We start from the raw sequence: 21,787 nt of genomic DNA, 5'->3' as shown, positions 1-21,787 counted from the left end.
TGTGGTTTGCTATTGGTGGATCTCCTGTGAGTGACAGGTTGCCCCGCCCTCACGCCAGTAAACACGTCATCAGAGAAGAGAAGAGACTTTAAACACACGTCAAACGTCACAACGTCTTTCAAAGCAAGTGCACAATGCTGAGGCCATTTTTAGGTTGATTAACATTAATACAAGCTGGATGTTTATGCATCTTGTCCACTAGAATGAGTTCTAGATTCAGAGGGGCTTACGGGAAGCGTCCGCTGTAATGGTCTGGGTTTACGTTTACGTAAAATATATGAGGATATTTTGGGATTGAAAACCACATTTACTTATAGGTGTGAGTTTTGAAATGTCTTGTTCACACAGAAACTTACAGTAGCGTCTCGAATACTGTCTGTATGAACGCGCAACGGGAGCCAAGCCTGTATTCTCTTACCAGTAATCAACCATAACGACAGTGCCCAAAGTAATGTCAAAGATGGAGACATCTAAAAAAGTCCAATCGAGCCATGAGTTTATCCGTAAAATCTGCTCATTTACTGACAGCAACTTTTATATCTGGGTGGAGAGTAGAGCATTTGAGTTAGTCCCTTAGTCATTACTCTCTTATTTGATAAAAAAAAATATATATATTATTATTATCAATGTAGAAAAGAGTTGTACTGCATAATATTTTAGTGGAAACTGTAAAACTCTTCTTTTTTTTCAGGATCCTTTGATCAGTAAAAACAAGTATTAATTAGAAGTATTAATTTCTTTAATTCTATTAATTAAAGTATTAATTTCAATTCTAAGTCAGAGAATTGAATTGAGAATTGAAGTCAGTGCGAGATATAAACTCACAATTACGAGATATAAAGAATTGCAAGACAAAAAGTCACAATTATCTTTTAAATTGTTTTATTCTGTGGCGGAAACAAGCTTCCATATCTTCTTGATCCAGTTTTGTATAAAAATTAAAGTCCAAACCAATAAGTAGTCAAGGAAAAACATCACTTCCGAATTAAATCGCATTATGGGATATAGTACTGGGTGCTGCACACTAAACACATTTTGGCATACCTCTATTTTAGTAAACATCCCTCACCATTTTTTCAACAACTGAAAAAGTAAAAAATATATTAACGTCTATATTATATATAAGGACAATATTGACAGCAAAAGCTTACAGTTATCCATACTTTAAAAATTCACCAGAAATTTTTTTTCTTATTTTTTCTCAATTTTTTAACAAACTATAACTGATACAGGACAGATAGTAGAACTGTGAACTTCTTCTGTTATAAAGGAATTGTGCAATTACGGATGTACAGGAAGTTCATTGTTCTTTCTGAATGCCGTCCAAGATCGAGATGACCACATGACTGGACTTGTTTACATGAAACCTCAGTTTGCTGACTTCGCCTTTTAATACATTTATTTCTATGGGTCGCACAAGTAAATACAAGACATTGAAAATTAAAAAAGCGAGGGTTTCAATCTGCTGGACTTTCTACCTTCCACCTTGGCTTTTGTCTCTCAGTTTACTGAATGCTGATAAGAGATGAATAGATTCAAGCGTGGACTTGCTGCCAGTGCGACCTATCAACCACAGTGTAAAACAGACTTTTTACTGATTTCTCAGACAAGCCTGGACATGTCAATGAAAGACTAATGCGTGTAGAGGTACTCATGAAGTGCATGGTCACCAGTCCTTATCTCATGAACACACATACAAACATGCAAGCACAAGCACACTAAATTATTTAAGTATTTGCTCAGTGCACTACATCTGTGTGAGTCCCAGATTTGAACTGTGAGAGTCATCAGGCATAGTCAAGTCTATCCTGCACAATTCAAGCGCAAACTTGGCTGCATGGCTGAGAAGCTTGCATTAGAAACATGAACAATGTCTAATTTCCCAAGTACTAGTCTAGATATAAAATAAAACACATTTGCAAAACGTGTTGCAGTTCCTTCACTCTAGAAACACCTCAGCATGAGCATACTGCAGACTGAATACAACTGGGTAAATTTTAACGCAAAAGGCCATTAGAGTCATTATTACTATTATTATTAATTAATGAAATTGGTAAATAAGTGGCACTTTCTACCTCTTTTTGACTAATTGCAGACAATGAATTGAACATGTTAATATGCATAGAATAATCATTAAAATATGTACAGTTATGTACCGTAATTTCTTCTCCCTAAAGTTTTGGACCATAAAACCATGAGGTACTTGCCAAGCACATATAAACACAGATAAAAGACGGCAAAGTGACAGATGTATAGCAGGGAAAGAAAGCCGCAGGTGAATAAAAGAGTTATGGACGGCTCATAAAATGCGACAGGTGAAGCTTGTGTTGGGTTTAACTGACAAACATCAGCTTTTCTCACTGTAAAACTGCCGTGAAGGGACAAGCCATTTGCCTGTATATCTGAGAGTTTTGCATAAATTTACAAACCCTTAGGGAGTGTGAGCTCCAGGTATTAAAATTTAAATCTAGGCCACATTAACATAATGTAGAAAAACAAAGCGACGGTGGGACAATAAATCCATTTAAACTAATTCTCGAAAATATGAAAATGCAAATTAAAGGTAATGTGTATTGTTTTTGTGCGTTAAATACTTTCTTCTGTCCCAGTTTAATATGCTCTGTGTGTAAGTATCCTGACCAGCCCAACACAGCAACAGCTCAACCAATGACGCGAGTTTGGGGCGGGGCTAAACTGTTTAGGTAACCAATGGCAGACAGGGGGAGTCTTCAGGAAACCTGTTCAAAAGCGAGTGTCGGTAAGTCATAAATTCAGTGAGCATTATAAAAGCCTCTTTGTAAATAAACTCGCAATAATTTGCCTGAACTTGCCATATCAGCACATTTAGATAAACACAGACAAATACATTGTCAATTCACATTCTGAAAAGCATCCCACGCAACCACATTGACTCAAAGCTAACTATTTATCCTTGCTGATGATGGTTTGCGCATATACAAAACATATTATATATCTCTTAAAACACCATTCGGCCCCAACCTTCTGGTAGGTATGTGCTTGAACGGGATGGTTCACCCAAAGATCCTTCTTCTGAACCCAAAATTAATTTTGAATCATTTGCTTAAAGGGGTGGTATAATGCCCTTTTCACAAGAGTGTGTATGTGAAGTTTTAGCTCAAAATACCCCACAGATATTTGTATATAGCATGTTAAAGTTGTCTCTTTTTGAGGGTGAGCAAAAACGCACGTTTTTTTGTGTCTGTTCCTTTAAATGCAAATGAGCTGCTGCTCCCGGCACAGGGGGCGGAGCTTCAAGAGCTCTTGTCCTTAACAGTTTGATTACCTCACACAGACTGCAGTGAAAATTTCAAAAACGTTTAGCCTTTCATGTTCAAACTGAAGTCAGAAAGATGGAGAGACTCAAGAAGAAGTGACAACATGTAGACAACATTTCTGAATGGATAGTTGATGAATTTGTGTAGCTTATGTGTAGTTATCTTCTAGTCATTCATTGATTAGCATATTCTGTCATGATAATCTATAAATCGCGCTCCCGGGTCGGGGTTTATGTAAATTTTAGGGTTGGTGATGTCACTAACCCGGGAGGAATGTCGTGTAGTTCCTACCAGCCGTTGTTGTAGTCCTTAAAAAGCAATTTCTTTAAAAGAAAATATCTCCCTTTGCTTTAAACTTTGAGTGTCGTAACTTTGCAGATGTTGTTTATGCTCAAACAGCAACATTACACACTAACTAAAGTTAGAAAAGTGAAATCATATTCAACCACCCCTTTAACACTTTTCTTTTTCACTCACATGAGGATGAGTAAATGATGACAGAATGTTTTATTTTTGGTTAAACTATTCACATTATGATCTAAGAAAGAAAAAAATGATACGAATGAGAGTTCGAAAGGCAACAAACGGAAAAGAAAACAACAAATAAACAGCGGGAAAGAGCGAAACAAAGACAGGATTTGAACAGACATTCCTTATAAACACGCCAAAAATGAAGGTTGCATAAACACTGACTGAACGCTGACCAAGCGGCCCGTCTGTCTCCTCCACACCAACCATCCAGTGCCATCGCATTACATTCAGCCTCTGGTATGCTGAGCTGAGGGTCATGGTCATGGTAAAAAAAAACAAAAAAAACAACGCCCCTCAAAAATGACCTTTTGAAAATGACCATCACCCTCAAGATGTTTTTCCTACCATGGAAGTCAATGGCTACCATTAACTGTCTGTTTTCCAACATTCTTCAAAATATCTTCTTTTGTGTTCAACAGAAGAAAGAAACTCTTGGAACAACTTGATAAAATGATGATAAAATTCTCATTTATGGGTGAACTCTCGCTTTAATCCAGCTCACCATAAAGGCTTGTAAACAACTGAACGCAAGCGAGCGGAATGACAGTGTAACCAGTGAACCGATTAAAACATGTCGGATTAAGAAACACTTCATTAGGAGAAAATAATTTTACTTTTAAACAGACTGGGCCAATAAATGTAAAAACAATCTTGTTTCCCTTAAGCCTAGTTTGCTTGATGTCAAACACAGCTTAACTTGCTCTGTTGCATCTGAATAACAACTATAACAAAATACAAAACCATTGAAAATTTTGGACACACCCACTCATTTTGTAAATAGTGCGTTAGTGTCCGCCCACTTTTTCAGCAGCGTTAGATGAAGTAATTTTTCTATTCATTTTTTTCCTATAGAGATATTAAAAAAGCATTATAAGTGAAGAACTAAACCAGCTATGAGGTGAATCGCAGTATTACACATTTCTTTATGTGCTTTTTAATGTTTTAACCACAAATTATTGGTAAGTAAATGAGCAAAATTTAAGCAAATGCACTACTTAAAGTCCCCAAGTTGCAACCAACTTTACTTCAGTGTTGTGACGTATTTCCAAGTGAAAGGGAATATTGAATAGAGGGCCACAAGTCTAGTAATGTGTGCTAACAAAGAAAATAGGGTCAATTTCGATTTCACGACGACTTTGAGAAGCCATTGCTGTCTCAGAAAACTATCAAGTTTTTGGCAGAATATGGGAAGTTTGATTCAGAGTGGTTTAGCAGAGTTGTGTGTGGACTGTGGAGTGATGAATCAATGAAACACGAGTTTCATGGTGATGCTCCAGAGCAGTGTCTTTGAAAATCTGCTGAAAAATATAATAATAATGCATCTCCACCACAATGAAGCATGAAGGAAGAGACTGTGCCGTTGTGTGGGGAGCCTTTTTAGCTGCTGGCATTGGTGAGATACCTCACTGTGAAAAGTCATTTAATGCTTTGGAGCACAAGAGAATATTGCAGAATGATTTGCTTCCCACAACTGAAAAGCTGTTATCTGAAGAGGAATGATCAGATGTTATTTTTCAGCTAGATAATGCTCCTGCCCAAATTGCAAAGACAACCCAGAAGCGTCCATCAGGCTCATGGTTTGGCCTGGTCAGAATCCAGATTTGAACCCTATAGTGAATATTTGGTCTCACATTAAACTCAAACTAACTGGGAGACATTTTCAACTACTCATGAACTGTTTGAAGCCATTAACATTGAGTGGAAGAACACTGATTCTTCTTCCTGTAAAAAGCTGTCTGCAAGTTGGGAAGGCTTTTCCATGCCAATTTTCCAAGTTACTTTATCTACAGTATTTGTGCAATTCTTGCTCATTCTCCTTGCATGGGAGTCTGCGTTCTCCACAAGCTATTTTGACGCTATTTGCTCACCGTGACCGTCTGATTGGTGGAATTTTTTGAACAGCATCGTGGATACTGTAGTTTTTCACCACAAATTCAGTTGTTACACGATTATTAAAAAGCTGAAATAATGCGAACAGATGGCTTCCACAAAATACCATCCTTGCCATTTTTAAATATTTATAAGTTATCTTTCAAGTAATCAATTTCTTTATAAAGAAATGTAAAATATGTTTTTTACTTCTGGAGCATGACTGTTGTACTCTATTATAATAATTGTCCATAATTTTTGGAATAATCGAAAAGACATCAAAAACATAAAGTTTGGGAAGTAGGAAGTGACCAGAAAATGTGAAATTATATTTACTAAATCAACTTCATGAGGTGCATTCTGGGAAGGAGTTCACAGTTCACATTCCCTCACTATCTGGTCCAACTTATCTATTAATAATATATTCATTAATTAATATATAATTGATACTTTTTTTTTGAATAATATTAATTAAGTATTTTAGTTTCATAAAAACAGTTATACATATGCACAATTATGTATCTATAAATGTATTTAAGAACATTAAAGTTTGTTTGTTTGTTTTGAGAGGCAGTGTAGAGAAAAACTCTGGTAACCGAGGCACTCCTTAATTAAAATGTCTTTATTGTAAGAATGACATGTCCTAAATGGACAACTTTAAAATGCCCACGCGTAGCGGCATGGGGCCTTCTTCAGGGCCTTCTTCTTCGGCATGGGGCCTTCTCTTCTTCTTGCCCTGAAGAAGGCCCCATGCCGCTACGCGTGGGCATTTTAAAGTTGTCCATTTAGGACATGTCATTCTTACAATAAAGACATTTTAATTAAGGAGTGCCTCGGTTACCAGAGTTTTTCTCTACACTGCCTCTCAAGATGTTCCACCTTGGACCGAAGAGCACCCAAATCAAACTTAAAAGGAATTGAGCACGCCATTCATCTTGAATCTGAACAGTATTGTTTGTTTGTTTGTTTGTTTGTTTATAGTTTAACGGCATGCCAGCTACCCCAGCTATATTCATGGTGAGAAAGTTACAATTTCTGGTCTTAAAAACTAGATCTGGTCTTACATAATTCAAAAATATTTTCATAAGAGTCACCTGAAAAATAAAGAATTGTAACAGAGTTCAGTCTATCACAGTCCATCGAAATACACTTCGGTGATAATGCATTCTGGAACGAGCGGCATAAAGGAGGATCTTTAAGAACATTTAAGTAAAAACGTTTGACTACACTGTAAAAAATGATTGTGATTTTAACATTAAAAGACTGTTTAAACACTTAATTGGTACACAGAAAGTTTCTTTACTATAAACGGTAAATAACTGTGATAGATCTAATGGTATTTAATGTAATTTTACTGTAAAATTTTAGTTTTTGGAAGTGAAAACAAACAAGCCATTGTATAATTTACAGTGAAAAAAAAACGTAAATTTACATTCCCACAATTCCCTGCGCGACCTGCACTTCACAATTGATGTATTTTTGTTGAAAAAACTATGTTTCGTCATAGTTTTCTTCGTTTTTTTTCTAATCAGTTATGTACATTAGGGTTTTGTGTTACATGTAATGTTGTTAAATTAATGTTTATTGTATTTTTATAATTTCATGTGTGTTACCATGATGGAGTTTAATGTTTGTGTGAATGACACTGCGCAGCTTCTATATATATTAATATTAACTTTCTTGTGGAAGAACTGCTTTGATTGATCATGTGACTCTCATGTTAGTTGTCAGTGTATTACAATGGTACAAAACAGATATTAATACTTCAATAGGTCGGTAAATTAACATTATATCAGTTAATGAAATACGGTTTATTACTGTAAATTTTAAGTTAAGTCTGTCAAACCTAAAATGTTGCTACCGTATTTTTTACGGTAAATTTCTAGAAACCACAGCTGCCATTGTTTTTTTTACTGTAAATTTCACAGATTTTTTTTTTTTTTTTACAGTATAGTAGTGTATTTGCATACAAAACACATTGAATTTCATACTATATATATACACATTAATATAACTACATCAACCAAACTGTGTCAAATCAGCACAGTGCTCTCTGAAGTGATGGGATCAGAACTGACCTTTCATGTGGGACGGGGATGATGGAGGACGTGTGCTGGTGTGGTGTTTCGGGAGATGGAGGGAGACATCCTGGCCCTCTCACTGGGCTCAGAGCCTCAATGTGAGTTTGGTCTTGTAGCCTGATGCCACTCAGGATCAGGTGATGAGCAGGACAGCCGTATTTAAGGACCCCACCTGAGCTCTGTTCGTCCTCTTCTCTGCCACATGCAAACTGAGAAGAAGAAGAAGAAAAGAGAGATATACTTCTGCTTTACCAGATAGCACATGGGTGCAAAGAGACTGAGACAGGAATTCAATTCGGTTTTAGTCGCATAGCATTATGATTTTTCCTTATATTTATTTAGGATGGGTTGTTAAAGACAAGTGCTAATCGCTTGAAACAGAAAGTTGGAACGGGAAATGTTGAAGGGATTGTCCCTTTTTTTAAATGCCAAAAGTTAATCATGATTTGCTATTGCTGATTGTCAGTAACAGGTGGTAAAAGAGACATTCTCTTTCCAGGAGAAATATCAATTCCAAAAAGTTGGACAGTCCAAGATGAGTCATCAATAATTTTGGTCCATTTTCCTAAAAAAAAGAAGAAAAAAAAAGACTTCCAACATGACTCAAAAGCATTTAAATTAATACGTTACTATTATTGAAATCGAAATAATCTAGCTCTGATCTAAATTAATATGCTTAAAAAACATAAAATCAATATGTAAACTAAAATCAAGTTTATTGATATTGATAAACATACAGATCTTGAAACCTTTGGAATCACAAAAGCTTATTAATACTACCAGTTTGTGTTCATAAAAATATATATATATATAAAAAAAATGAATATTGCCTTCGAATATTGTGTTGGACAACGGGAAGTCGAGTCAAAGAGGTTGAGAGCCACTGATCTATGCTAAAAGTTTATTTATTCTCAAAGCTGAAAAACATTGACCAAAAGCAACAAACCTTCAATACTGAATATGCTTTATCTAAAATCTAGGGCCAAGATTAAATCTGAATTTATGAAGCATCCTGTCAGTTAATAATGTGACAAAACACTGCACTCGTGAATTTGTTGCATTACAGGCAGAGTTGCATTGCCTGCACAGCTCATATCGGTCAAGTGCACGTTCATCAGAGCAGAAACATTATATGACGCGTCATCATAGAAGGGGGCGTGTCTCGAACTCCTACACTTCACTGAACAGAGCGAAATTAAACGCCGTTCTAAAGTGAACGCTCATACGTTCGAAGGAACTTACTTCATACAATAGGCTAACCCCATAAGCAATGCATAAACCATGACTACAATAAAGTAACTTTCTTTTCCTTGTGTTGCATACAATGTAAGTTGCATATAAAAACACTTCTTTTTTCGATCAGTAAATATCCTAGAAAGTCACCATGCGACGTTGAGAGGAAAAAACAAACGGTGTTCCTGTAAAAACAAACCCTTCCACCGGCTTCAGCTCGCGTTAGATACACTATGGGGGAGGGGTGAATCAGTTAAATGTACCAACCCAACCCCCTGTTTTTTTTTTTTTTTTTTCGTTTAAACTTTGAACATGCAAGTTAAGTCGCCATCTTAAACCGTGCAAAAACAGTTAACGCCTCGCGATTTTAACGTCGACGACAGTATACCTGCAACGATCAAATTAAATTGCATTTACTTCACAAGCAATTTTTCCATGCAAACTTGAGTTTAAAGCGAAAAGCAGAGCTGCCATCGTAAAACTACATCATAACTGCCGACAGTCGTTTCGACTTGTTTATAAATGCAACAAACTGTCAAACAAGTGAATGTATGCAAAACTTGAGTAAGCACCACTTACTTTCTTATGAATGTAGTGCATCTCTCTCGCTGAGGTATAGTAATGTCCATTTGGAGAGATTTCCTTGCCAAAATTCCTGAAAGCACCTTCATGCAGCGCTTTCCCGGTGACAGGCTCGCGCGTGCTCGTGCTGTCGCTGGCTCGAGGCTGCTCGAGAAGCCGTTTGGTAGTCATTTTCAACCTGGATCAAATGTGACTTCACAAGATCACCAGCTTTCTGTAGACTTTAGTGCTGAGCGGGATAAGATGCATTTAACAGAATTGTGTGGACTACGACTCCCTGTCGAGAGTGTATTTCACTACGGACCCTAAAGCAGCCGGTAAAAGTGGATAAAAATGATTGTTTTGCTTTTCTCTCTCGCCGAGCCCGACGCCACGCCCACTCTATCCTGCGCGTGCAGCCAGGCGAGATTCGCTCGGCCACTCCCCTCATTGATTCTGATTGGCTCCCGACATACATAAACATTCTATTTAGGCACGCGGCCATCGCAGACCTGCAGCTGATTGGTCGTTCGGGAAACGTCGGAGTGAATCTTTTCGAGGGTTTAGGGGGTGTGTCTCGATGGTTTTGCCGGCCGGTGCAGACAGAGAGGAAGAGGAAAAAAGCCCCGGTAAAAATTGACGCACTTTTAAAAACGAATTGTTTCTCAGTTTGAATGTCTATTTGCGGCGATAAAAATAATGAAAATATTCACTCTTCTAACGCAAAACAATACAAACATGACTGGGAAATACTTTTAAAGCTATCTTCTCTGCTAAAAAACATACACACACACACACCTCAAACCAGTCTAAACTGGTTTGCTGGTTTTAGTTGGCCTATCAGGCTGTGTTTAGAGGGGTTTTGGGCACTTTTCAGCCGATTCAGACTGGGAGACCATATTAAACCAGCTAATACAAGCCAACCAGTCTAGCATTTTTTCAGCATTGTCGTCAAAACCACCACCCTATGTGCAGTTCTCACTCAAAATGTTGATATGTCTTATGTGATGGTGCACATTTTGTGAACCTTTGTTACGTCTATAAATTTCTGTATTTGTGCAATATTTAACAAGCATTTTCAAAACGCATTACTGGTGTGGACCTTATGTCAAAACAATGGCAGTGACTTATTTCAGGTCAGTGCAAGCTGCTTTCAGTTAAAGGGATAGTTCATCCAAAAATTACAATTCTGTCATCATTACTCACCCTCATGTCATTCCCATAAGACTTTTGTTCAACTTATTAAAATCTTTTTGATTAAATCAGAGAGTTTTCTGAGAGTGTCCCTCCACTGACAGCTACACAACTACCACTTTGATGCTTTAAGCAGGTGTTTAAAGTAAAATAAAGGGGGATTTTTTTCACTTTATTTAGATTTTCTCCTAATAAAGTGTTTCTTAATCGGACATGTCTTAATCTGTTCACTGGTTTAACTGTCGTTCCGCTTGCTTGAGTTCAATTGCTTACAACTTTTCTCATGCGTCAAGCAGGTTCAGTTGAGCTTCTGTTTATGTTCGCTGATCAATGTTCAAATGCGAATAAAAGCCTAAATTCAATCTGTTCATCATATAAAGCGATCGAGTCTCTTCAGAAAATTTGGACTAAACCGCTCAATTCATGTGGAATGAATTAGTTTTACGATCTCTTTATGAGTTTTTTGAAGTGTCAAAGTCTCAGTTGCGTAGCTGCCAACGGAGGGACAGAAATGACTCGGATTTCATCAAAAAGATCTTCATTTGAGTTCCGAAGATGAACGAAAGTCGTACGGGTTTGTGACAGAATTTTCATTTTAGGGTGAGCTATCACTTTAAAACAGCTCAAACATGCATTTTAGTCTGGGACTGGCCTTAAACGCTGTCTGTGAAACCTGTGGAATATGTTCTCCCACCTTATAAACCCATCGACAAAAGCCTTCAAGCTCATTCTCCAAAGATAATAAACACACATGCTATTAATACAGTAGAATAGTCGGCACACAACCAGTCATAAGGTGCAACTTTATTAAAAAAGTAAAAACAAATATTTATATGAATGATTTTTTTTTATAGAAAACATTACAATCTTTTGCACAGAATATTACTAAACAGATATATTTTTTTATACACCATACTCTGTGTTACACTTTGGGTGGACCACACATCAACTCAGTTAAGCCAAGGACATATGCTGGGGAAGCGGTGTTACTATGTACACACTTCACAACATACAACCTAAACAGCAGAAGTAGAAACCTTTCATTGCTTTTTAAAACATCAACACCAGAGCTTTTCTTTTCATAATATAGTTATGTTGCATTGCTGTATGCTCTATATACATGCGATTTGGTCTGTTTCGGTATGGTAGAATGTCCATTTTTGAACGAGAAGCATCACGTCGACGTACGTCATCTGTTTAACGCAAGCAGATGGATTTTTAATAGATATTTTATTTACACACTTGCCAATAAATATCATACTTCAGGCCTGTCATTTCTCTGCCCCTTTAAAGAACAAACATGATTGAAAAACCAGTAAACCCTTGAGCAATCTGTACAAATCACACCCTCGTTTTCGACAAACACGATGGACGATCGCTTCTCGCAGACTCTCTCAGAACATCGGCATCAAAAGCACCGATCCGCCCCACTGTACAAAGCCAGCCCTGTGCTAGAAGGACAGATTCAGAAGTGGGAGGAACCGCCAAGCCAAAGATAAAGTGGAGCACACTTCCTCCCTCAAAATGGCAGGTCTCAAGGACACATGCTAATAACAGCAGGGAGGGCCTACAGTGGCTGTGAGACCAGATCCCCACTGTTTTGGACGAGTCCTGGACCAGATATATGTGCTCCCTGAGACGATCCATAGCCTGTTGTGTCTCCTCTTCCCGTTTGGTGACCGGTATTCCATATTTTTGTGAGTTTTTTTGGCACTGTCTTATAGTGTGAGGCACGGGTATGAATTATACATTATGTTTGATGCACCAGAGAGGATAAAGAAAAGAAAAACGAGAGCTTTTGTTTTCAGAAGCATGCATTGCAAGCAAGGAAATAGTTGCAGCCTACTTGAACAGAACAGTGGAACACACGTGAATGGCAGTGATAGTAGCTTTTTGAACATGTTGCTACAAGTGGAGTCAACCAATACAATTTTATAAGAAAATAGAGTGCCATAAAAATCTTTCATCTGAGTATATATTAAAACGGACATGACAAACCCAACGTTTCTCACCAGAGGTTGCGTGTGACATGAATGAGGACAGCATCTTGGTTATTTATCCTTAATGAACTCTTATCTATCCATCCCTGAGCTGATAATTTGGCCTTCTCGAATCCCAAAATCCCTTTCCTCTGGGCCTTTCCTGTAGCCCTCCAACAGACTTTAATGATCTGTATATGCAGTGTAGTAAAATCACCAACCATGCATTCGAGTTGTTTTTTATTTCATGCTGATGGGCCTTGGATGTCTTCGGGGACCATCTCGAATGCTCTCCCCTTGCAGAGGTTGCTCCATTGTGCTATTATTTTCCCCGATCCTAATCCAAGCTCCGATAATGCATGTGGGAAAGGCATTGTTTACAATAGGATCAAGTCGCACAGACAGCCCAGAATATGAGACGTCCTTCCAAAAGACATTTACTAGCAACCATAAGCCGTGTGCTGTGTTTTCCTTGGACACCGTCTCCATGAAATGCTGCTGGCGGATAAGCCGGTCGGAGGCCCAGCGAGCCGGGGAGCGGTGCTGGCTCACACTGACCTGAGAGCGGTGGATAGAGAGCGGCCACGGCCAAACTAGAAGCCTTTATTGCCCTCTGTCACACCGCAATGTTCCAGCACACTGACGCTACAAGCCTCATAAACTCCGATGTTAACAATGGCCATTGAAAATGACATGTTAACTAGCTAGGCTGAGGCATCCCGAAAAAATCTTGTTTTGCTTCTTTTTTTTTTTCTACTTTCCATTCTGTTAATACTGGAAAAAGAAAAGAAAAATCAAATCTTGTGAGAAACGAGTGGCATATCACTAAAACTACCTGACATCCAAATATTGAGCAGAAGTGGCATGCTATAGACAAATTAACAAAAAAACTAAAGAAATTGAAGAGCTAATGCACTTGCACAGTCATAAAGTGAACTTTAAGAAGGCCCACACGGAATCTGCACCCACAAAACTCCACGGAAAGCTCTGCAAAAGTGTTTGTATATCAAGTATTTTGGAGTTTTTTAAATTATATATATATACTGTATACACTAACATTCAAAAGTTTGGGGTCAGTAAAGAAATTAATACAGTTAATGATAGTAAAGACATTACAAAAGATTTCTATTTTAAATAAATTCTGTTCTTTTAAATTTTCCATTAATCAAAGAACCATTTAAAAAAAACATATTTCCACAAAAATTAATGGCTGCTGAAAAGTCAGCACTGTTATCATAGAAAACATTACATTATAAAATATATTAAAATAGAAAAGAGTTATTGTAAAGTGTTATAATACTTAACAGTATTACTGTTTTTACTGTAATTTTGATCAAATAATGCTTGCTGAGCATAAGAGACTTTTTTGAAAACCATTAAAAAACGTACAGAACCCAAACTTTTGAACGCTGGTGTATGTAAAAAAAAAAAAAAAATATATATATATATTTTATTGTAAAGTAATAATAGTTGTATGTAATGCATTCAGTTAGCTTTGTTAAACTCATTTTAAACACGATTGTGCAGATTCTTCTCCAAGATCAGTGCAAAAATATCTGCAGATTCCGCCTGAGCCTGAATGTAAGTTACGTGCGTATTGAAAAATGACCACACATACTGTATGTACACCACCTAAACTGTCACTTCGCATACATAATGTTTAAGGTGGGAAAAAAAGAGAAGTTAACTCGGTATTCTGTTTCAGTTAAACTAACACTGTGGTGGCCGGCAGTCTCAAGCTGAGAGAACCAGTCAGGTGTGTTTTCAGAGCGAAGGGGGGGTGTTAAGCTGACGTCTCATGTGATCCCTGTGTTAATCTGCAGGTAGAGCTCACACGGCAGTGCGACAGTGTGTACATCCTGATTTGATTTAATCACATCCAAACTCTCCTGTGCTACACTAAGTCATACAGTCATATTGATTTTAACCCTGCAGTAAACTACCATTACACTGCAAAAAAATGGTTTTGTTACTCATTATTCTTTACTTGTTTTTCAGTGCAAAAGAAGAAACATTTTCTTGAGAAGCAAAATGACTTAAGATATTATGGGCCAGATTTACTAAACATCGGTGTTTCCCGAAAGCATCGCTAGCCAACTATGGTCGCAAGTTCTGTCGTTATCAGCTTTGTTCAACGAGTCGTTTTTCCCTCAATGTGTTTCCCGAAACCATAGTTCCAACGAACATTCGCAAATAGCATTGCAAAGTTCTCGTTCTCGTAAAATAAGCAAGCTGACATTCAGTACAATCTATACCTTTTCTTTCGTTTGTCATAAAGCAAAATAACTGGGAAAAATTTCAATTAGTCCTCAGATGCCATGTCCGTAATTTATAGCAAAAAAATTATATTTGCATTAATTCGATCTCAAATGGATTCATTAAAAGAAGTTATTACTCCACCACCTGCGTGACATCATTAACCGAAGTGGTTACCATAGTACATTGCAACAATACGGTTTAAAAAATTGGGACAAATTTGCAACAATACGGTTTCGGGAAACAGTAGTGACTAGCTAGTTGATTTCTTCAATGATGCAATGTACTATGGTAGTTAAGCAGCGAGTTATGTCGTTGAATGGGAAACACACCAAACAACAAATGTAAGTTTTAGCGTGAGACCAGAATACCATAAAAGCGCCAATGGGAGTGGAAATTCCTGCAGATGATCTACTGACAATGTGCAAACTAAAGAAAACAGACAAAGTAGCTAATTTCCATTATGACCAGCGCAATCTACCCGTTACATCCACCAGCTGGAGTGCTCCTGATTACCACCAGAGGACATTCCCTAGTCCTTTGCCATTCCATCATGAACTACATTTCCCATAAACCTTTGCCCGGACTCATTATGTTCTGATTACTGCCACCTGTTTCCCATTACCCTTGTTAACTCTGCCTCTATAAGCCCTGTTTATTCAGTCACTCGTTGCGAAGTCTAGTATGTGTCACACTGCTTTTTTGGGTGCTCTCTTTTGTGCGCCGTGTTATGGTTTTGATTTTCATACCCGTTCTTGGATTTTCCTGTTTGCCTGTGTTCCTGTGCCCGAGAGGAGAAAAATGTTTCCCCCTTTTACCTCTACAGCAACTCTCGCAAAATGGGTTAAGACATGCTTTTTTGGATATTAAATGGCGCAAATACCAGAGAGATGACTTGCGCAATTCTGAGTAAATCACAGTACATTGTTCATTCAAAAACTCTCCTCTCGTAAATTTTGCATCTGAAAGGGTAAACTTCAAAAAAGATTAGCCGCAAAAATAACTGCCCACGCTTTTTCATAGCTAATGTCTTTAATAAATCCTGACAAAAGAGGGTTTAGGCTGGTGCAAGCTGTTACTAAATCTGGGCTTAAAAATTCACTAAACTAAGTGAGATTATACTTAGAACAAGGGGGTGAGAGAGTGAATGAGTTTATTTAAGAGAAATAAACTTAATTCAGATGGACAACTAGTTTTATTATTCTTACCCCACTGGCAGACATTTGTTGTTTCAAGCATAAAGTCACTTAATTTTGACGGTTTTCTTTTCAGAAAACAAGATTTTATATCTAATGTCATTTTGCTTCTCAAATAAATGTTTCATGATTTAAGAATGTTTAGGTATTTTACTGAAAAACAAGAGAAAAATCATTTTTTTTGCAGTGTAGAGACTGCTGTAGCATGGCGGAAAAACTGGTTTAGATCCCTGGATTTGGTGAGCATGCTCAAAACCGCCCATCTGCAGGCCTGGTTCAGCCAATTCAGTGTTGTTTTTGTCTGCGTGAGTGTTGCTCTCCAATAAATATACATTGGTCATCTGGTCATGTACTGTAGGTTGGTGTGTGTTTGGCAGCTGTAAGCTGTGTGTATCTTTTCATTTGTCAGAACAAGAGGGCTGCAGTTTGTTCTTTCCCCCTCTGTCGGTGTTTCATTTGACGGTTTAAGTCAGGCTGTTTTTTATAGCCCCGTAACGTACATTTCCATGCCGTCGTTAAAGGTAAAGATAGTGGTGGTGCTCGCTGCGTTTGCTCCCTGCTTCACATCGCCGATTGTCTCGTAAAAGTTCTCGCAGGTCATGGCTCTGCCCGGACCCTGGGCGGGCTTCTTTTTGGGCTTCAGCGTGTTGCTGGCCAACTTTTCCCTTTTCCGGTGGGAATCGATGGTGGCGTAAGCCGGGTCCGACTCCAGCGCCGGGCCCCGGGGCCACGTCTTCTCGCCTACAGGTTCGTAGCAGGGCTCCTCTTGGGGGCCGGTCCTCCCCCACACCTCTTCCCCTGTAGCTCCGGCAGCCCTGTCCTCTTCCTGGGGCGCAGCAGAGGCCATCGGCCTGCTCTCCTCCTGGCTCTGACCCTGCTGGTGTCTCCTCTTCAGGGTCTTACAAACGGTAGAGTACATGTCAGAGATCTGAGGACAGAGAGAGAGAGAGAACCGCAGAATGAGAAACACTCAAGAGTGTGCAAAAGATCAGCTGTGCCAAAGTGGATTTCGTAACAACAACAGTCCTGTGGAGCAGATTCTCAAGTTACAGTTAGAGTGCTGAAGGACTTACCAAAAAACATGAAACACGCCGATTTTAGAGCGCAGAACAAATTTGCAACGACCCTTACAACCCTTAGTGCTCAATTCCGATTTATTGCTCAGATCCGTATAGCTGTTCACATTGTTGTTTTAAATGTGGCCAATATCAGATTCCAGTGTGAACAGATCATAGACTGTAAAAAAATATAGACGTAGTGTCTGTGACGTCACCCGTAGGTTTCTGAAGAGCATTTTTGAAGCCCAAAGTGGGCGGAGCCGGCCGTCGCCATCTTGGCAGCGCGTCACTCCTGGATAACCGAAAATTGGCAAATAGGCGGGATTAGCTGAGGTGACGTGACGCTAACAGACAACAGACAAACGACTAGTAGTGACATCAGCGGTAATCCACCTGTCACTCAAGTGGCCACGCCCTTAATTATGCAGAACTTTAAGGCTTAATATTATTTACAAGGATGAGTTATAAAAAAATTCACCCCCCTCTCATTTGTCATGAAGGGCAAAATTAGCTATAGACCAAAACCACTTTTTGCACCAGGCTGTAAAAAAAAAAAAATTCTGCGGTAAAGTTGGGCATATTAACATGGGGGTCTATGGGAACGACTCTCTTTTGGAGCCTGTCTCTAGCGGCCAGTCGATGAATTGCAGTTTAAGTCACTTCCGTGTTGGATTCAAGAGAGAGAGAGAGACAGGAAGGTTGCCGCTTGGAACAGATCATGGTCCTGACCTGACCCGCATGTGCTAAAGAACAATAAAAAAGACGTCACGCAGCATGCTGTCATATGGAAATAAACACGGAGGACATGATAAATGATTACATGTTTGTTTATAGTGTGATCTGCAACCGAAGCCAGCAAATTTATGTACAGGCAATATAAAAAACAAAGACGAGGATGCAAAAGAAGAGAGCTGAGTTTTTAAACATTTATGAAATGGGCCCTCATGATTTGCTTGTATTTAGAGCTGTCACTGTAATACTTATGAGCTCTGACCCATCACTGTGTCTACCTTTCTTGATAATGTCGGGTATGTAAAATCTTTGAAGTGACTCCCATTAGACGAATGTTGATCTAGAGTGACTTCCGATTACTATTCAGATTGCGGTCGCATTGCAAAATCTGACCTGTATCGGATCTAGTACCGCATATGGAAGTGGCACAAATCAGAATGGAAAAGATCAGATTCCATGTGGATTGAGCTGTTCACACTGTCATGAGGAAAACAGATCTGAGTCACATGTGAGCAAAATGTGGCCCGGATTTGGGCCACATGTAGCCTCAGAATATTACCAGCACATGCACCTCTCCTCAACAGGGTCCACGATTTGAGGTCTCATTCATGAGCGTAGCACAAATCCTGCAGGACAAGTCCCACGTCAAAGTTTAATTCTCAGATTTAGGGGTTTGTTCAAAGTTTGATCAATAGTAACAGTGACAATTGCTTAGCAAAGTAAAAGACAACAGGACAGAGTTAACACAACCTCTAATATGCCTGAAGATGTAGTATATGTACATAAACGCCCACAGCGGTGAGCGTTTGACGGAGGCATGCGTGGTAACAGGACTCTGCTTGCACACAGCAGAAATATGACCCACTTTGGCCCGTGATCGACAGAGCCAGTGTAAACGCTCTTATCTGGCTGCAGAGAGCAGAAGTGTTACCTAACCTGCAGATAAGCCTGTTAAACTTTCACCACAGCAGCCCACCGAAACGGCATTAACACCGCTAACCAGACAGGAGGTAAACGGGTGGGAAGATGTCCATGTGGTCCGTTACAAGTGTGTGCGTGTGTGTCTGTGCATGCGCACGCACTTGTAACCTCACATGCCCTCTCTCTGCTAGATGGCATTTAGCACTCCCAGCTCAATGGCGTGTATAAAATCCCAGTCAAGAGCTCAACTCACATTTTGACCTTTATGACATTGGTGTGTAAAGACTGAGGAGATGTTATGGCATGAATAGAGCTGTGCATGCAAACTGTATTTGTCATGTTAACACCTCTAACGACACTGCAGCGTTCAGTATTTTACATTGCATGCGTCTGAACTCAGGCATGACCGAACCAGCCGATTTCAAGAAAACCGCTGAGTTCGATGTTGTTCGAGACTCCCAGGTGTGTGTGTGTGTGTGTGCGCGCCACGTTGATCTCTTCTCCTTCGTGTCGAGCATTGTTTACCGTGCTGTGCAGCGCTTTGCAGAGCGAGAGGAAATCACAATGACGGGGGTTTCAAAACTCTCTGCAGCTGTTGAGAAAGCCTTGAGAGGTTTTTTCTCCTTCCTCTTGCTCTCTCACTCTCTTTCTTTCCCCTTCATATTGCTTCATTCCCTTGCATTTTCACCCCCCCCCTCCCCCCTCCCCAAACACACACTTTTTTCTCTTCTTACAAATGCAGTCTTCTGAAGCAGCTCAGTTGTATGTCTTGTATGTGTGCGTACACACGTTCTCACCGGTGTGTTTGCACTTGACACAAAAGCACAGTGGCGCTACAGTTCGGAGATTTCGAAGTAAGTAAGCACAGGAGTAATATCAACATAATACTTTGAATATGTTTTTCTGTTTAAAACTGATCTTTTAAGTCAAAGACAATGTTAAAAATGATATGATCAATAAGTTGTGACAACATGTTTTTACATTTCTTTAACTCATCAAAATAAGTTGAATCGTTTAAAAGTCAGTTCGATGTAATTTAAGTTGAAATTACTTAAACATCCAAGTTGATATATAATATAATATAATAATTATACATGCAGTTTTTACAACCCGCAACTGTGTTTCTTTTATTATTTTCCTTGGTTGTTAATTCATTTTACGCACCTATTTCTGTTTAGTTGATTACTCTCCCTTGTATTTAAGCCCTCAGTTTCCTTTGTTTCACTGTCCAGTATTGCTTATGTTAAGCGTGGTTATTTCCTGAGCTTATTCCTGACGTCTCTAATGTTCACCAAAGCTGCATTTATTTTAATCAAAAATACAGTAAAACAGAGTAATACTGTGAAATAGTATTACAATTTACAATAAATGTTTTCTATTTGAATATATTTTAAAATGTATTTTATTCCTGTGACGACAAAGTCTCAGCATAATTACTTATCCTTTGATTCTATGATGAATAGAAAGTTGTAAAGAACAGCATTTATTTGAAACAGAAATCTTTTGTACCATCATAAATGTCTTTACCGTCACTCTTAATCAAATTAATGTGCCCTTGCTGAATAAAAGTACTAATTTTCTTGTTTTGTTTTTTAAAAAAGGAAAAAGAGAGTAATATTTTAAACAGTGTTGTACAGTATGTCATTTTTGATCTGAAATCATGATGTTCAGAAAGGTCCACAGATGTTATTTGTTCAGTAAATGTGTCAAGAGGGCCGCGTCACGCCCACACACTCACACACCCACCTCGTGACATGAATCTGGGCGTGTCTGGACAAGAGAAGGAATGAGAAGAGAAGAGCGTGGAGAAGTGTATTCAGCTCAACGGTTACAACAGTCAACACTTCTATCTGAGCCAAAGGAGTTACAAAAAATAGCAAAAAACAAAACTACTTTGAGATACACTATTGTTCATAAGTTAGGGGTTGGTAATATTTTTTAAAAGAAGTCTCTTCTCACCAAGGCTGCATTTATTTGATAATTTTTTTTAAAAAATACAGTAAAATCACTAATATTCTGAAATATTATTATAATTCAAAAGAACTGTTTTCTATTTGAATATCTATTAAAAAGTAATTTATTCCTGTGATCAAAGCTGAATTTTTAGCATCATTACTCCAGTCTTCAGTGTCACATGATCCTTCAGAAATCATTCTGATATGCTGATTTGATGATCCACAAACATTATTATCAATGATAAAAACAGTTTAATATTTTTGTGGAAACTGGGACATTTATTCAGGCTTCTTTGATGAATAGAATATTTTTTAAAAGCATTTATTTGAAGTAGAAATATTTTGTAACATTATAAATGTTTTTGAATAAAAGTATTCCCAGACAGCAACATAGTGTCGGCCCAGATCCGGGCCACATCTGGTACATGTGGATTCCACATCCGAATCTGGACCGACACTATGTTGCTGTCTGGGTTCATAATAATCATAAAATCATACTGACACCAAACTTTTCAACAGGAGTTTGGTTATAGTAATGATTAGCTGATTTGTATATTTTACAAAAAGTCTAATGTATCAGTCTAAAACTATTATATTACACAGTTTAGCTTTTCTAGTAAATCTTGTTGAGATTTAGGAGGTTTCGATATTTCCGCTGGAAAACAAGACAAAACTGATGAAGATTATTTCATTTTTATAAATGGTCCTTGTAAGTTCCTAATAGGATCTAGTATCCTTCCCTAACCCTAACCCTTTGCTGTAAACACTGAATCCAGCTTGTAAGTTTTGATTGGCCACAGGAAACCCAGAGTGCTCATATTCCTTCCCTCACACCAACCCTGAACTGACAGTCCTCAACAAGCGCCGTCTACAGACCTTTGACCTGACAGTTAGTCATGCCATTCCTAGCCAGCGATAGAGAGAG

At 38.4% G+C, this 21,787-nt stretch overlaps 2 protein-coding genes across 3 annotated transcripts in view; both read right to left on the bottom strand.

Annotated features, from left to right (window-relative positions):
- Positions 1 to 9,975, bottom strand: part of slc2a4rg (SLC2A4 regulator) — a 67,971-nt gene extending 57,996 nt beyond the window's left edge. For both annotated transcript variants that reach the window (XM_084427209.1, XM_084427210.1), the window contains exons 1-2: positions 9,590 to 9,975; positions 7,775 to 7,986 (exon numbers count right to left, since the gene is read on the bottom strand). In XM_084427209.1, coding sequence (XP_084283335.1) covers positions 7,775 to 7,986; positions 9,590 to 9,763 — 386 coding nt within the window. In that variant the 5' untranslated portion in view covers positions 9,764 to 9,975. The remainder of the gene's footprint in view (positions 1 to 7,774; positions 7,987 to 9,589) is intronic.
- Positions 9,976 to 15,861: 5,886 nt separating this feature from the next.
- LOC311302854 (uncharacterized protein) overlaps positions 15,862 to 21,787 on the bottom strand; it is a 48,120-nt gene continuing 42,194 nt past the window's right edge. The window contains exon 7 of the mRNA XM_084428960.1: positions 15,862 to 17,124. Coding sequence (XP_084285086.1) covers positions 16,678 to 17,124 — 447 coding nt within the window. The 3' untranslated portion in view covers positions 15,862 to 16,677. The remainder of the gene's footprint in view (positions 17,125 to 21,787) is intronic.

Source organism: Rutilus rutilus (assembly GCF_951802725.1).
Source record: "Rutilus rutilus genome assembly, chromosome: 13".
Classification (NCBI taxonomy): domain Eukaryota; kingdom Metazoa; phylum Chordata; class Actinopteri; order Cypriniformes; family Leuciscidae; genus Rutilus; species Rutilus rutilus.
Note: the sequence above shows the minus strand (reverse complement) of the source record. Positions and strands in the feature narration are given on the sequence as shown.